This window comes from Nyctereutes procyonoides, unplaced genomic scaffold, assembly GCF_905146905.1.
Source record: "Nyctereutes procyonoides isolate TBG_1078 unplaced genomic scaffold, NYPRO_anot_genome, whole genome shotgun sequence".
NCBI lineage: Eukaryota > Metazoa > Chordata > Mammalia > Carnivora > Canidae > Nyctereutes > Nyctereutes procyonoides.
Window position 1 is genome coordinate 11,541,167 of NW_026575136.1, and position 17,737 is coordinate 11,558,903.

Sequence of the window (17,737 nt, forward strand, 5' to 3'; positions counted from 1 at the left end):
CCTAGACAGCAAGGACTATGGTAGTCTCCTTCCATGCATTTTGTGGCCTCTGCAATACCTAAGACTACAAGGTAATAACAGCCACTCTCTGCTTACCTGTATTCAACCTGCCTTGTTGCATTCTAATTGTCCCAGCAATTCTAGCTGGAAGGTAGGTATTGTTGTCTTCATTTTAAAGAGAAAGAGCCTGAGGTTCAGAACATCGGAGTGTCTTATTCACACTAGAAAGCAAGGTCAGATTCAAACTTCAGTCTACTGGCTCCAAAGCCCACCCCCTTCACTGCCACTGCTCCTGTCCGCCTCGGATGGAGTACAGATTTGCAGTTGCTGAGTATCAAGCAAGTAGAGAAAGCAAACCAGGGATCTCTGATTTATACGATTTTGTGAATCGAAGGCTATTGAAGTTCCAAATTGTGTTCTTAAAATATTATTTTCAAAATGTTGACAGTATGAAAGCCAAACGATCTCTCGTTTCCATTGATGTTACAGCCTGGAGCCACACAGTCAACCTCTGCTTGAGCAAGGACAGGACATTTGACAGGGCAGTGAAAGTTAAGCCTCCCTCCCCCAGCAGGAAAGTAAAAATGGTGTTAACAATTGCAGGTCTGGGTAATATGGTTTGGTCTTCATGCCTTCACTCAGGTGGAGCCCGAGAAGTTGAAGACACTAACAGAAGGTTTAGAAGCCTACAGCCGAGCCCGGAAAAGGAACAGAAAGTAAGCACTGAATTTTTTTTTTTTTTTTTTTTGCCATTTTGCTTTTCATAGATATAATTTACTAGTTTGTGTTCATAGGGACAAGAAAATCTCAGTAATTTTGTCCATCTTAGGGCCTGTACTGTACTAAGTACAGTTTAGTAGTTGTTACCCAAGAGGACCGTTATAGTTAAGCCAAATTAGTTATTACAGAGAGTATTTTCTTAACCATTTGTACTGTTCTGTGGGATTTCCCTCTTCATGAGCTCTTTCCTCACTCCCTTCATTTCCATCCCTGTCATATATTGGAAAAGAAACACTTTCAACATGTAGCAATTAAATAGTTTCTAAAATGGAGCAAAGGGGCACCTGCCTGGCTCAGTCAGAAGAGCATAGGACCCTTGATCTCAGGGGTCATGAGTTCAAACTCCCTCTTGTGTGTAGAAATTACAAATAAATAAATAAATAAATAAATAAATAAATAAATAAATAAATAAATAAAATTTTAAAAATAAAAAAATAAAAGTGTAGCAAAACTCTATCCCTTTTGGAAGATACCCCCAATTGTACACAGGTAAATAATTTTGGCAGATTAACTGTTACTCAAAGTGATGGTAAATAATTCTTTTTTCTTAGGGCAGGAATAATAGGTTTTCTTTGAAATTAGAATAAGAAGTTGTACTTTGAGACATTATTTTTCAAGTACTTCTTGATCTTTTTATTCTAGGTAAATGTTGTTTGGACAAGCAGATAACGTTAGAAACAGTTTCCACTGTAATACAATATAGTTTTATGTATCATAATTATTATTTCATTTTAAGGTAGACAATTACAAATGTGCTTTTGCAAATGCACATGGAAAGTTATTTAAAAATACATATGATTGACATGCCTGTTCAGGTCCAAGAATTATGAGGTCAGAATGATCGGTAGTGTATCTCGTGCACATAATGATATCAATATTATCTATCAAAGAGCACTCTTTCTCTTAGTGGTGCCAGAGGCAAAATTTTAGAACTGAAATCTCTTGGGGAAATTCTTCATCTCAATAAACTGCCTCACGGAAAGATGCTAACCACAAGGGGCAAACTCCTGTCCCCCTATGTTGGGGAATTTTTTGGATGGTAGCAAGTTGGCACTGACTGTAGCAATCAATGACTGAGTGAATTGCCAGATTCACTACAGATATGATAAAGAATATGGTGAGGCAAGTCCCTTCTGCTCTGACTGAAATAACACTTCCTGTGCAGAGCTTTGTGGTAGGATAAGGCCCACAAAATTAATACAAGTTCTGGATGACAGGAGGGAAATTGCAAATTACCTACATCACAAATTTGCAATGGGCCATTTGCTATGAAATATTCAACAGTACTCATTTATTTGATGTAAAAGAACCCTAAAATCTTTCCTCCAGTGAGATATGCCAGTAAGCTGAATTATATTCAAAATACCCAAAACAATTGATAACACAGAAATGAAATGACTCCTTCAAATATTTAAATATACTGCCTTGAAATGAGCTGTATTTTTCCCATAAATTTGGTATTAATCGATTTCTGAAAGGTAGTAAGTAATAAATAGCTATTTTAAATTTTTTTCTTCAGAACTAGTTTACTAGTTATGGTGAATTTGCTAAGTCTTAAGTGGCTTTATCTAAAGGGACTGTCATGAAACCAGGAAGTTAGAATATAGATGAGAGATATAAAAGAAGAAACTATGAAATGAACTTTTGTAAAAAACAGTTTTATTTATCATGCTATTGTCTACACAGACTAACCTGCCTTATAAAGGCCCAGTAGAATACTTTACATTTTGCATATACTATTTAAAATCCATTATTTTATTCTCCCAATGACAAAATGGGCCAGAATTACTAAGCCCATTTATAGATGAGGACACCAAGACCCAAATAGCTTAAATAATTAATTGAAGGTCAGTCATATAAGTGACAAATGATGTCTTAAACCCAATCATGTATTTATTCATTTATTTAATCACTTAGTTATTCCCCAATTTAAGGAGAGTAATTGAGCAAAAATCTGTGCTGCAGTCCCTGGAGCTCTCTTGAGCAAAGGAGACAGATCCAGAAATAATTAAAATGTTAAAATTGCAATGACAGCAATATGTATAGTATACTTGGGGATCATAGAGAAGTGGCATTAAACTCGCGTAAAGGAAGACTTTCTAGAGGAGATAATCTGAGCCAAGCCTTACATGCTACATAGGTATTAGCCAGAACAAGGAGATAAGGACCAAGGTGGTATGGGGTGGGATAGTGTTCAAATGAGATCAGCAGTTGGATTTGAGAGACTGTAAAGCATCAGACAGGAAATTGTAAGAGAAGCAGCCAAAGCCATAAGCAGCAATCAGATTATGAAGAGTTTAGTATGCACCCATAGGATCCTTTATCTTATTGGAAGTGCCTGAGGGGTCAGGTGGTTGGATTTTTCACATAGATTATCCTCTATGGAGGATAAATTTTAGGGGAACCATATTGGAGACAGGGACATTGTTTAGGAGGCCATGGCGGAAGTCAAGGCAGGATGATGATTCAACCACGATGGGAGCGATGAGAATGGAGGAGGAGGAACATTCTCCAGGAGAATGGAGGTCGAGGAATATTTAGGAGGTGAAATTCACAGAATGTCATGGTGAATGATCGGAATGTGGAGAGCAAGCAATCAAGGACGACTTTCAGGGTTTTAGCTGGGGTGACTTGGCTGGTAGTAGAAACACTGGCCGAGTGGAGAGTACAAAGGGGACCTGTTGAGTGCATGTAGAGTGCCTGTCGACTGTGTTGGACACAAGTCTGACACTATGTAAAAATGGCTGCGATCACACAGAGATCCTTTGGCCCATTTGAATAGTGGGCTAAGGATTGACCCATGTGGGCATTTGAACATTTGCAAGAGATAATGAAGAAGATAAGAACAATCAAAAAGGTGGAAGAGAACCAGGGGGCAGCAGAATAGGGTGTTCAGAACCAAAGACCAAAAGCTTCCAGGATGATAAAATGATAAACAGCAGTCCACTAAGCCAAGAAGAGAGAAATCTCCATTAGATGGGCAAGTTAGAGGCTGCAGGCAACCTTAGTGAAAACCATCTCCAGTAAAGTGGAAGGTGTAAAAACAAGTGGCCATGGGTTGAAGAGGGAATATGAATGAAGTACAGAGAGCTGATACAAATTAATTAGGCTTCTTCCTATCCTTAATATGAAAAGTTCCTGAAAAATAACTGGAAGAATTTTTAAGATGACAAAAATTGGCCTGCTTTTGCAGACAGGAAAAGGAGGGAGGAAGCAACTGAAAAAGGAAGGCGGCATTTGGAATAAGATGGTTAAGAAGTTGGTTTGGGGTTTGAGTTCAAATCCTGTTTCCACCGCATCAGAGCTATGTGCCCTTGCGTATGTTGCTTAACCTCTCTGCGCCTAAATTCATTTTTAAAATGGGCATATTAACATCTACCTCTTAGCATTGTTATAGTATAGACAATATAAAGAGAGCCTCAACACACAATACTTGGTACATGGTAAGTAGTTAGTAAACAGATATTTGTATTAAAAGATACAGGTGAAACAAACACAGTTATATTTTCCCCAGTTGAAACATCCTACCATTCTATTAGATATTTAGAATTAAAAAATAAATAAAGGGGATCCCTCGGTGGCGCAGCGGTTTGGCGCCTGCCTTTGGCCCAGGGCGCGATCCTGGAGACCCGGGATCGAGTGCCACATCGGGCTCCCGGTGCATGGAGCCTGATTCTCCCTCTGCCTGTGTCTCTGCCTCTCTCTCTGTGACTATCATGAATAAAAATTTTAAAAAAAAATAAAAAATAAAAAATAAATAAAAATGAAATCTGCAAAAAAAAGATATTTAGAATTTTATGTGATCATTTTAATTTTTAATATTCTATAATCAAACTTATAATAAATATCTTTAAACTGATAGGCTTATTACAGCCTAATCCCAAGAGAAATATTAACATGTATATTGAAGACATTACTGGGGGTGAGGTCATACTTAAAAGAGGAAATAGCTTCATTAAAGGAAAAGTTTTATAGCTTTAAGTTTGTTATGATTTCCACTGAAATGATCAAATATTCTACCTATACATACATATCATTTAAAATTTGGTAGCCTGATTTTTGTGAAGCTGAAAAGTGATAAAGTGATCAAATAAATCCTACTTCCACTTTGAAACCAAGAAATTATACTTAGCATGTTAAATTTTCTTTTTTAAAAAAAGATTTATTTATTTGTGAGAGAGAGAGTGTGCGAGTGCATAGCAGGGAAGGGCAGAAGGGGAGCCAGAGAGTCCCCAGCCGACTCCAGCTGAGCCCAGAGCCCGGAGCAGGACTTGATCCCACAGCCCTGAGATCGTGACCTGAGCCAAGACCAAGAGCCAGACACTGAACTACTGAGCCACCCAGTTGCCCCAGCATGTTAAGTTTTCTTAGATCTTCCTACTTTCTCTATGGACTGTGTTTCAGAATCTAAGATTCTTGACATTTAGGTCTCACCCAAATTTGTTCTGTTCTACAGGAAGTGAGTTGCTTAAATTCTACACTGACAGTGTAGAGCAACGTGCAGTTTCTCATTTCCCTCATTTCTCGTACCATTCACAGATGCGTACCTGCCTTTTTTCTCAATTAGCGAAGATAAGGATAATGTGTGACAATATAGGCAATGAAGAATAGAAGTGGCAATTATCTCCATTAATAACTAGAAATGTGATTATATGAACATCTATTGCTTAATCAAGTAGGTTTTAGAGTGTCCATTAGTAAAAATGTTTATTATTAAATGTCAGCAGGGAATCGAAAATAGTAGAAGAGACTCCACAGGGAGGCCCTTGGTACTGGAAGACTGAATTTTGACTAATTACTCATTTCATGAACTCATGGAAATTTTTCTTCCTTTTTTAAGTTCATTTTTCCTGACCTGACCAGTTAGTGTAAAAATTAGTCAGCAGCTTTAGCACCTGGGAGCATCTCCCTTTACCTCTTGAATCTCATGATGCATTCAAGTAATTTCATGCCCCACCTCTCTGTATCTATTCCATCTTCCACAAGTAGTCATTTCTCCCCCTAAGAACTACTTAAGTCTGTTAAAGGAAAAACACTATTAATTTAGCTTAAATTAATACAGGCTGTTTACAAACATTTTAAACATCTTGTTGAAGAATGAGATCACAAAGTCCTAAATTCTATCTTTTTATTCAACAAGTACTGTTGAATTATTTTTATACTTTGATTGGTGATGTTATTACAATTTTTCCATAGTTAGGAGGGGCATCTGGTGGCTCAACGGTTGAGTGTCTGCCTTTGGCTCAGGACATGGTCCCAGGGTCCAGGATTGAGTCCTGCATTGGCTCCCTGCAGGGAGCCTGCTTCTCCTTCTGCCTGTGTCTCTCCTTCTCTGTGTCTCTCATGAATAAATACATATTAATAAAATGTTTTTAAAAAACAATTTTTCATAGGGAAAGTTTTTTCATAGCTCTTTGAACTTCCTACTTTTAAAAACTGTAGTTAAATATCCATCTTCTTCATTGCCAGATTAGAATTGGCTTCACCACCAAAAAAAAATTAAAATAAAAATTAATTAATTAATTAAAAAAAAAAAACGAATTGGCTTCACCAGTTCTCCCTAAAAAGTCATGAAGTATTTATTACATATAAACAATTGTCATAATACCTACTTCATCGGCTTGCTGTAAGATTTAATGAGATAATGTATATAAAGATTTAACACAATTTTTGGCACATAGACAATTTTCAATAAATAGTAGCTGTTTTTGCTATTAAGATATTAAGATAAAAGTGAGAGAACCAAAATTCCCTAGTGGCTTTTCGCTGAAATATTTTACCTTTGTTTTAGACATTTAGAGCTGTAAGTAGTCAATCGTAAACCCATAAGATATAATAAAGGTCTGTAACATAAATATCTTTTGAAATTTATATTCATACTTTTAAATACATTAGAAATAGTAAAAAGACAAATCTAACACATTACACAAGGTGTAATATTGTTAGGCAACTAGGCAACATGTGATATTGAGTCAAGACCTTTCCCAAACAGCCCATAAATGGGGCCCCAGCCTAACCCCAGCCAAACTTACATGGACCCACAGAGTCCTAGGATCAGACCAACACCCCGCACCCCCCCTCACCTCCCGGCACTCAGAATCAGGCTTAGCAAACTTCTCACCAGGAAAGCAACCCAGACTGACTCCACAAGATGCCCATGGTCCCTTTTTTTTTTGTAAGATTTTATTTATTTATCCATGAGAGACAGATTGAAAGGGAGAAAGAGAGAGAGAGAGGCAGAGACACAGGCAGAGGGAGAAGCAGGCTCCATGCAGGGAGCCCGACATGGGACTTGATCCCAGGACCCTAGGATCACACCCTGGGCCGAAGGCAGACACTAAACCGCTGAGCCTCCCAGGGATCCTCGCCATGGTCCCTTAAAACTAGAATGGGTAGGTAAATAAACGAGTGTATGAATAGATGATATCAACTTGGACAGTGCTCAGTGCTTGGACAGTGCTAAGGGAGAAAGAGACACGTTGCAGAATGGTATGCCTACCATTGCATACCTGACGGACACCTTTGTGTGCGTATTCAAAAAATACACATAAAAGATAATGCTAGGTATTGTTCATGGATATATCATGTGAAATATAAAAGCAGAGGTCCCCGGGTGGTTCAGTTGGTTAAGGTCTGCCTTCGGCTCAGGTCTTGATCTCAGGGTCCCAGGATCCAGCCCCATGTCAGCGCTGCTCAGCAAGGAGCCTGCTTCCCCTTCTCCCTCTGGCCCTATCCCCTGCTCATGCTCACTCTCTCTCTTTCATAAATAAATAAAATTAAAATTAAGTATAAAACATACTAAAAAGATAGACAACAACCTGAGGGGAGGAGAGAATGGGACTGGGAACTGATAATAAATGGGAATTTCAGGGTTGTTGTTTTTTTTGATAAAAAAGACTTAAAGGAAATAGGTCATTTATTATCAGTTTATTCTCGGAAGTGGGTTTGTTAGGGGTTAATTTATTCTATGCACTTCTCTGCATTGTTTATATTTCTAAAAATAGATGGGAAGAATGTAAAAAACCAGAGGCTGGCTTGCAGGTCAGCAAAAGGTGGGGGAAGGAGTTGGTGCTGTATTGCCCACATAATTTAGTTAAAACCAATACATTAATTTTTTTTTTCAGTTAAACTGACTTAAGTTCACGTATGTTTCCCAAAATATCGAGACATCGTATTGGCTTTGGACAAAATTTTTAGTTAGTAAATACGTGGAGCATCCGTGATGTGCCTAGCAGAACAGTCCTCGGGGCCGTACACAGAAACTAAATGTATGAATTGTCCAGTCCCGGCGTGTGAGGCTAAAAGCTGGTGGGGGCTGTGGTAAACCAAAGGCCCCATCTGAAGGCATTCCACTAAAGTTCAAATATGTTTTTAAACACGATGTGAGCCAAACTAAATGGGAATATGAGCCAAATTCTTCCACAACTGCGAATTTCCAATCTTCATGTAGATGCTGAGACTTAACTCTTGGAAAACCACACTGACAGCCTGCTTTGAAAGGGCTTATCTCTGCACCTTTTCTAGTAATTGTTGTGACAAGATAAATGAATGAATCACCTTAGTACTCAGACTAACTGGGTAAGTATTTCTATGCATTAAAAAGGACAGAAGAAGTTAGAATAGACAAAGGGTACATAACCACAGAAGGAGATGGTGTGGGTTTGCGATATTAATGAGTTAGTTCAACAATGTCCCATAGTCTCAGTAGCAGCAGATGCACTGTTTTGTGTTCTTCAAGCCACACACACGTCGTCTCGTGCTAGCCTGAGTAGAGAGAAAAAGTCAAACGAGTGATTGACACTCTGAGTCATTCTTTATCTGTTCAAATACTTAAGTCATTTGGGGTTTTGGGGAAATGTGGTAGGCCCAGGCATGGAGGGAGTCTTGGGCGTGACAAATTGAGCTGTTTCCCACCCAGAACGTGCAAGTGTGCAAGGTGCTTAGGCACACCAGGATTTCAGCCTTCACTTGCTCAACTCTGGAAGCCGGGACCGCCAGAGAGGGCAGAGGGAGCTCCCTAGTGGCCGGAGTCTGCAGCTCAGGCCTGCGCCCTCCCCGCGGGCCTTCGGCCTGGCCAGACACCAGCAGGCACGCGGGGTGGCAGCGGGCAGGACTCCTGGCCCACAAGCCACCTCCTGGAAAGCAGACCCCTGGCCCAGTTTTCTTGCAAAACCATCAGACTGGGGAAGAAGCGTGTGGAAGGGGGAAGAAGCCATTGTCCCCCATCATGTGTTCCATCTTTTCGTTGCTGCGTGACTTTATTATTATGAGTATTCAGTGGTGAGAATCCCAGGGCGTTTGTCATCTGACTTTTTCAAATGTAAATATAAATTGACTTTCTCTGGTGGAATTGGTACTTCTGTTTTCTGATTAGGGGATTAAATGGAGACTTTGTTTCCTTAATTTATTAACCTGGTGTGTTGTTTTCATTAATTCCAGAAGTGGAAAGCTAAATAACCATTTAGAAGCTGCTATTCATGAGGCCATGAGTGAACTGGACAAAATGTCTGGGACTGTAAGTTAATTTATTTTTCCATTATACTGTGCTTCTTTGAAAATAAATTGTATTACACTTTTTGGTAAAGTCTCTTAAATATTGACAAGCAACTCATGTAGCAATACTAAATTACTAGGCTCCAAAAAAAAAAAAAAAAAAGACATATCAGAAAAGATTCAAAGTAATTTAAGAAAAAATAACCTGGTAGTATTAACTATGTCTTTTTTCTGAGATAACTTTTGTTTTTCCCACATAACATTCTTTCTAAATGTGAGCCGCAAAATATTCCTGTTCAAACCACAGCTTTCTGCATTTGACTCCCTGAATAACAGTGGCCACTACTGTTGTCTAGTCAATAATGCAAATTTCACTTTGTCTCAAAAAAAGGGAAATTGAACAATAGGCTCAAGATCAAGAGTGCAAAGACCTCTCGTTTCCTTTGTACTGTTGCCTAAAAAGCAAAATATTTTGCACAAAATCCTATTGTTAAATTATTGAACCTTATAATCTCTGGTTTTTGAGAAGTTGTGTCTATTCTTTCTTTACATTTTTACTGAACCATTCATACAGTAGTATTGAACGTGAGAAGTTTACCTGTTGTCCTCTAATTCACAAACTGGCTAGTGTAAACACTCAAAATATGATTTTAGTAATTTCTAAAAAAAATGTGAATTATCTAAGGCTATTCAGCAATGAAAGCTAATTTCTTTTACTTTTACTCAATGCTTTGTGTTAACAAGTTATCTAGATCCCAACAACCATTCAGTGGCTACTGATTGACATGTAGGTTATAGATTCCCAGAATGGTGGGGTTGGTGCAGGCTTTAGAGATTTGGAGATTCAACCCATCATTTTGCAAATGAATGAAGACTCTAAGATTTTTTTTTAAAGATTTTATTTATTTATTCATGAGATACACAGAGAGAGGGAGAGAGAGAGGCAGAGACACAGGCAGAGGGAGAAGCAGGCTCCATGCAGGGAGCCCAACATGGGACTCGATCCTGGGACTCAAGGATCATGCCCTGGGCCGAAGACAGGCGCTAAGCCACTGAGCCACCCAGGGATCCCCCAAGACCCTAAGATGTTAAATTTCCTGATAGAATTTAGGAAAGGTCTAAAGTGGGAATTATAAATATAAACGCCTGCTAAGGTCCGGCAAATACTGTCAGTAAGTAAAGTGGGTCATGTATGAGAATAACAGCCACTCAAGCGGATCGAGAAATGCCAACCAAGAGGTCGGGGGAAGCCGGCTTAGAGGTTCCACACAGTAAAGACTATTGCCCACTTCAGCTGGTGCTGGTTGGAGAAAGGCTTGCTCCATCCAGCATCCACCATCCACCAGTCCTTAGGGCCTCACACTGCTCCTCATTTCACTTGAATTCCATCCATCAGGTGAGAGAAGAGAATATGCCAAGGGCTGCCAGGGATAGGCTCATCATTTTCCTCTGGTCTGACCCCCTCATATGGCTTCCTTAACTCAAATGTACTAGGAAACGTGTTATACGATGTGCCTGCTGAGGAGGAAGAAAAAATGACTTCAGTAAGCATCTTGCTGGTCTTCGCTGCAGGACATTTGGCCCTCGTGGCCAGCAGGTAGTCAGCACTGATGGGGACTGTGTCAAGCTGGAGTCCATACTCTCTCCAGAAGGAGCTCCTTCCTCCTTCCACACTCCTGCAGATCTGAACCACATGGGAAATTGTGCCAGAGTTGCAAGCTCTTCCGAGTTTTCATAAGATGCTAAAAGTCTGGAAAGTAAAATTTCCCAATTTTTTTTAGTGTTGACAATTTTTTAGACATTAAGGCATCATACAGCTAAACAAAATACCTTTTCAGGCCACATTTGGTCCACAGATTACCAAGACTTGCTTGCAGTCTTGGATAACATCTTCTTTCCTCAGTTAAAACAAGTTTTCCATTATGGATCTTCATCAGAAACTAATGGTTTTTAAAAGTGTATATGGACAGGTTAGGAGGAAAAGGCAGTTTGAGAAACTTATGTTACTTTTTAAATTTAAATTTTTTTTTAAGCCTTTTGCATTTGACTTTGAACAGCATTGGCCTGTGCTGTTATCTAAGCATTTTGAAGACATGCAGTGAAGCCAACGTGTAGCAGATCTTGAGAGCTGACTGGGCACATCTCCTAACTATGAGTTCCGTCACGTTATGTTGGTAGCTTTGAAGTTGGCTGTGGTGGAAGTATTTACACCATGGAAATGGGCAAATGCTGCAATAGGCTCGTGTTCCTCCAACAGGGAGCTGGTCGTTAAGCATTAGCTACACCACTGCCTTGGGACACGCCTGCCTTTCCTGGGTCTTGACCTTGCCCTCTCCTATCAGTGACCACATACAATGTGGGGCACCCCCCTAGCACATGTCCTCTGCCTCCCAAAACCATACCTGCTGTCTCATACCTGGCGATCACACTCCGCAATGCTCCACCCCTGCTCCATATGATACACAGCCCTAATTGCTACAGTTTCTGCATTAGTATATAACAGATGAGTTGTACTAATTGCTCATCCCAGACTATATAAGCTCAGATCTGCCAACGATGGTAGCGGTATTCCATTTTTACTCTGAGTCTTCTCATAAATAACCTTCCTTGGGCTGAGCTGTGTGCGTGTTCTTACCATCTTTGACCCTTCTCAGTAGTTAAAAAGTAAGTCGGGTGACGGAATAAAGAAGAAAACACGTCCGGTACGTATTTTTCCACTTTCCTAGACTCTACTGAAATTGGTGATCTAGGGATCTCTAATAGGAAAAGCTTTATTTCTGCCTTAAATGGACAGCAGGGGTAGCGACTGCACATCGCTTTTCCCACACTTGGTCTTCTCCGCTTCCTCCTTTGAGTTCCACAGTTTATGGGGTTCCCACAGTGTTGTTCTGCTTCTTAGTTCCTAGGATTCCTCATTCTCTGTAGTGACTATGGGCACACTGAGATCCGGGGTCTTGACAAAAAATTTCAAGGCCTCATGATATCAGTGATTGAAGACGAGAGGTGGAAACCTATTCCCTATCCTGTTTTTTGTCAGAGATCGTATGGCGTTTGTACTTTCAACCTCTGTTGTTATTTTTTTTCCACCTCTTTATTTCCAGGTTCACCAAATCCCACAGGGAGACAGACAAATGAGACCCCCCAAACCCAAGAGGAGGAAGATCTCCAGATAACAGGGACTACTCCACCAATGCGCAGTGTTTATTAAAGGAACGTGCACAGATATATCTATATATAGGTATTGATATAGCCACTGTTATATCAGTATTTATACTATGGCAGATAGCTACTACCACCACAGGGTGCTAAAAGAAACAGTGATACAATATTTTTTTGAACAGGAAGGATAATGAATGCTGGAAAACCAATCAGAATCCCTGAATGATGAGAGTGATAAATGGTCAAGAGATTACTGAGAAACTTTTTCTATAATACTAAAATTGTGATTATAAGAAATGTCCAAATGTTTCTGAAGACTTTTCAATGTTGTATATAGAAAATACAGAATTTCATGGTGATATCAGAAATGTAAATATTGTACAATATTGTCATGTACAAGCGTACCTAATGCACACTTTATCTTTTATTGTACAAAGAAATAGTGTACAAAATTCTTTGGTTTCTATGGAGTACACCTACCAGAGACTACCAGTGTAAAGTGATAAATAAAAATACAACCTAAATGCTTTTCTATGATAATGTAAAAATGCTGTTTTTGTATTTAACAGCAGAGAAAAGGCATGATGATGTATTACCTGAATGATGACATACACTGCACACCACCGAGTGTCCATTTATATTGTCTGTTTGGAATGAACCTTGCCTGGAAGCACTGGACTCAGTTTCGGGTGCCTAGGAAATCAAAACCTTGCAGATTTCTAAAGGGATGAGGGCTCACAGGTCTAAATTGAGAATTCAGAAACTGCAACCATTTGTTGCATATTTTTTTTACCTAAGTTTTAAAGTAGAATAGGTTTTATAAAAAAAAAATCTTAGATGGAATATTTTACTCAGTCATTTCTGTAGTTAACGTTTGATAGCCACCTATTGATCTAGCTAGCTCATGCTGCACCACCATTGATGCTCAGAGTGGAATTTGTTTGCAAACAGTACCTGACAAGATAAAACTCTCTGTATCCATACATGGAGGCAAAAGCCCCAGTTCGAGACCATTATCAGAGGTAAGGTTGATTATAATTCAGTTTTTTTGTAGTGGCAAAAACGAATACGAATCATCAAAGCAAGTTTCATAGCCATTCATCAGTATTACTTAAACCAGAAGTGAAGGTGGCTTACAAAATTATTAGCAATGGTAATTTTTTATCAGTATTATGTAACATATCAGATTTATTTTATTTAAAGAATTATTTATACCATTAACAGATTCTTATATATATTAATGTGGCTGAAATGTGCAGGTTAAATCTATTAACCAAATTATTTATATTATATTAAGTAAGAAAAAAATGTGAAACAAATGTAGAGAGAAAATACTACAAGTATACAAACCTAAAACTGTGAGCCATTGTAAAGTACAAGGTTATTAATAAGAAATGTAGCACAACATAATTTTCCGTCTTTTTTTCACAATTTTTGTGGTGGTGGTATAACCCTATCTCCCACGCACTTACGTGAAGTTTCAGGCCTTCAGCCTGACTTCTGCTGATGGACTGTCAAAAGAAGGGATCCATTATCCCTTTATTCTTAGAATCACCAGCCCCCATCCCCTAGAGAGCTCTCCGCTGCCTGGGCCCCTACCTAGCCTGGGGCTAACTCAACAGCTTAATGCTCCAACCACTGGGAGCCTTTCAGTAGCAGGCTCTGGAGCCCCCCACCCCAATACCCACCACCTCGTTATGGCTCCTCTCTCATCCAGCCCCCATTCTTCTCAGTTCCACGATGTAGCAGAGTTCCAGCAACTCAGGAAAAAGGAGACCAAGGTCATTCTTCCAGTTGGTTTCTTGGGGCCACAGCACAGAGCACTCCACCCGGGCTCACTTTTGATAGCAACAGCTCTTAGTTCTTCCCCTCCGGTCTCCTGTGTCAAGTTGTCCTTTCACTCCCTCCCTCACCCCTCCCCTCAGGCCTGATGGAATGCAGCTGGCTACCCCGGGCTTCTCGGCCTGGAGGCAGGAGTCCTTCCTTCTGGGGGTAGGTTCATCCTGTCTTTCATGTAACAGTGGGGTTGCCTGCTGGTCCTTCATGCAGTCGCCCTAAGTAATCTTTTGATCTTTTGTGTAGTTTAGTTGACGCATCTTTGTGTGTTTGGGATGTTTAAACCATAGATGCCCTTTTTTCTTTTCTTTTCTTTTTTTTCTGCCACCAACCTGCTTTTCTACTGTTTCATCTACACGGTTATGTTTTTTCCCGGGTAGATGTGTATGTGTGCCTGTATGTTGTCTGCCTGTGTGTGTGTGTGTGTTGATGTGTAGAAGTTTTTTTAGCCCTTGCTGTCCGTCTTTAGACTGAGTTTGTGTCTACCAAGCCTTCTTTTAGATATTTCAAGCTAATTAGGGGTGTGCTTCCCCACTGATGTGTACTTTACATCAGTAGACCATGTAAAGTATGTTTGTGCCCATGATTTCACTGGTTGCTTACAGCTTTGATGTGGATGCTAGGTGTTGTTGTTTCAGTCCACATCGGGTTTTTTTCCCTCTCTTTTACAGTTCTATGGTTTCGTGTAAGCAGTTAATGTAAATATTGTTAGCATTACAGGTCATGCAGTGCTGTAACATTTTTTTAAATGTTGCACCTACTTTACAATTAAAAAATTGGTCACTCATACTTGAATTTTGCCCATAGAGCCATTTCTTTCTCTTTGTATTGAAGCCAATTCATTTTTTTAAAAAATGAAGGCTAGCCCTTCTACATTATTACATTTTTTTATGCCCTAAAATAAACTCTTTTTTCTTTTCAACAAATCTGACAAATGGAAACAATGAAAAATTTTTTGCACCTTTAACGAACATAATATCCCCTTTGGAAAAGAAAATCTAATATGATTTTGTGTCCCTTAACAGTCTTAGGAAGCACAAGAAGAAACTACACCTTTAAGGAGTTTTTAAAGATTATTTCAAATGAACAAAAATGAACTCAGCAGCTCTTGTTTGATTTGTCTCATTTGTAGCATTAAAAGCAATCGGGGTTTTTATTTATTTAAAGGAATATTTTTGGTTTGTAGTTTTTAGTCTCATTGTGAATGTAAATGCTTTAGAATATCCATCCTTGTGATATCATGGGCCACTTTTAGCCATGCATTTGGACCCTGACTTTGAGTTATTTGCTATGTCTGTTTTTCAAGTACGCACAACCTTATTTTTTTGAATGTAACACTGCAGAATTGTGGCAACAAGCAGAGGGCTGTTTTTTGCTTTCTGTAAGTTTTATGAAGATTCCCGACTGACCCATCCCATGAGGTGATTCCTTTTTTCATTTCAGGCCATGATAACTGGTTGTCGTTAACTTTGGTAATCTCTGCAGTCTGCAATGTGCCCTTGTAAGTCACAAGCGGTTTTGCACTGAGATTTTAAAATCTAGGATGCCTAAGATGCTGGTGACGCTCTCTGGTGAGAAAGCCAAGATTCTAGACCTTCCTGAGAATCTGATACCTGTTTACTTTGCCCACGTATGCCCAAATGGTGTAACACAAGTCTCGAGACTTTTCAATGTAGTGTATAAAATGAGTTGTGCATTACTTGATTCATTTGGGGGCTATGGAGAAATAATATCAACCAGCCAGAACTGTAATATTGAATTAATTTATCTTTTTTCTTTCATTCACTCTCTCACATTTGCATTAGCCAAAGAGATAAGAACATTAGTAATTCATACGTGTAAACAACCCAGAAGTGAATATTAAATCAGTGAGCCAAAAAGCAATAAACAACTCAAGCATGGGAAATCCTGCTAACAGTGGGGAGTCTGATACAGAAAAAAATATATAAAAAGCATTATCTTCAAATATGAAAGATTAATTTGTATCTACTGTAAATATGTATTATCAGCCTTATCTGCTTTTATACACACTGTGTGTGTACTTCAGCGACCTTTTATAAACCGGAAAAATGGTTGATTTAATAATTTGTTATGTAAATACAAAGTTGTCTATAAATTGGAAAATTTGATGCCAGATGGCTTCACAATATACAAATGTGTTTTGTAACATCATGCCTTTATGGATTAAGTATAAATACACTGGATTGTCTGTGTAGAAGAGTAGCAGTTTACATTGCACCTGCATTTCAAGTGGGTATTTTTGTCCAAATGGTTACCTTCTTAGGAAAAGAAAATGACCTGAACATTTTCAATGTGAAAAACAAATATGGTTTTGAATTCACCAAAACTCTTCACACTCAAGGGCCTCTTCAATTCCACACTAAATGCCGTTTATTATATTTCCATAGGAGATTCTTTGATCCAGGACTGGGTTCTACCCAGGAAACCTCCCCAAATGGAATTATTCTACTTTAGAAACAGGCTGTGCATCTTAATTTCTAAATCATAGGCAGAGGGAGAGCCACAGCCTTCTTACTGCTTTTTAACTTTTTTTTTTTCCTGTTTTGTTTCCACACATCTTGGAAAGTACTCCACAGGTAAACAGGGCCTGGTTCTTGTGCACCTAGGTGTCTACAGAGTGACACTCCAATGCAGGGCTTCTCAACCCCAGCACTAGTGACATTTGGGGTGAGATCATTCTCTGTTGTGAGGGCTGTCCGCAGCATTGTAGGATGTTTGGCCCCTTCCCTTGTCCCTACCCACCAGAACCAGTAGCGTCCCTTCCAAATTGTGACAATCCAAAATGATGCTAGACGTTGCCCAATGTCTCCTGGGGTGAGGGTGGAGAGTGGAGGGATGGGGTTAGGGACCAAGTGAGACTTGAAAACCACTGCCTTAACGAAATCAGGGAACACATGTCTGTGTGAAATATTGGCAAGTTTCGCATGCCGTAATCAACAGGAAACAGATTCCTAGATCAAAATCCAAAACAAAATCCACACCAAAGTAGTGCTTCTCGGTCCATCATTAAGGAAGTCAAAGCATTAGGTTCAGCTTCATTTTGAGCACATTTGACACTCGGGATCATGAGACTCAAGACAGTCATGTTCTGAGAAGTCCCATGTAGGGCTTAGGAGAGTTGTTACCTAGATACACCATGGTTCAGTTTGCAAGAAGACTAATAGCCCCCTTTGGATGTGTGTTAGGAGCCGCAGTGAGTGGAAGACTTCTCAATAATAGTGTAGCTGCCTGCCTTGGGTCAAGATGAGGATGTTGGCTGAGGGGACCATGCTATTTATGTATTTTAACAGCTCTCTACCACAGCTGGTTCAGGTATCAGTACTTTTTGCATGATCCTTCTAGAAGTTCTGATGGAAGCAGTTGAGCGGATCTAGGTGATATCATTGATCTATTTATTCACGTAATAAATATTCTTGAGTTCCTCTCTCTGCCACATCCAGTGTGTAGC

General features: G+C 39.4%; 1 protein-coding gene across 7 annotated transcripts in view; it reads left to right on the plus strand.

Moving 5' to 3' along the window:
• The window catches only part of LOC129495411 (methyl-CpG-binding domain protein 5), a 433,502-nt gene extending 417,114 nt beyond the window's left edge, over positions 1-16,388 (plus strand). For 5 of the 7 annotated variants that reach the window (XM_055302889.1, XM_055302888.1, XM_055302893.1 and 2 more), the window contains 3 exons: positions 604-716; positions 9,220-9,295; positions 12,375-16,388. In XM_055302889.1, the coding sequence (XP_055158864.1) occupies positions 604-716; positions 9,220-9,295; positions 12,375-12,446 (261 nt within the window). In that variant the 3' untranslated portion in view covers positions 12,447-16,388. The remainder of the gene's footprint in view (positions 1-603; positions 717-9,219; positions 9,296-12,374) is intronic. The other 2 variants (XM_055302892.1, XM_055302894.1) reach the window with 1 other exon arrangement.
• Positions 16,389-17,737: the final 1,349 nt, after the last annotated feature.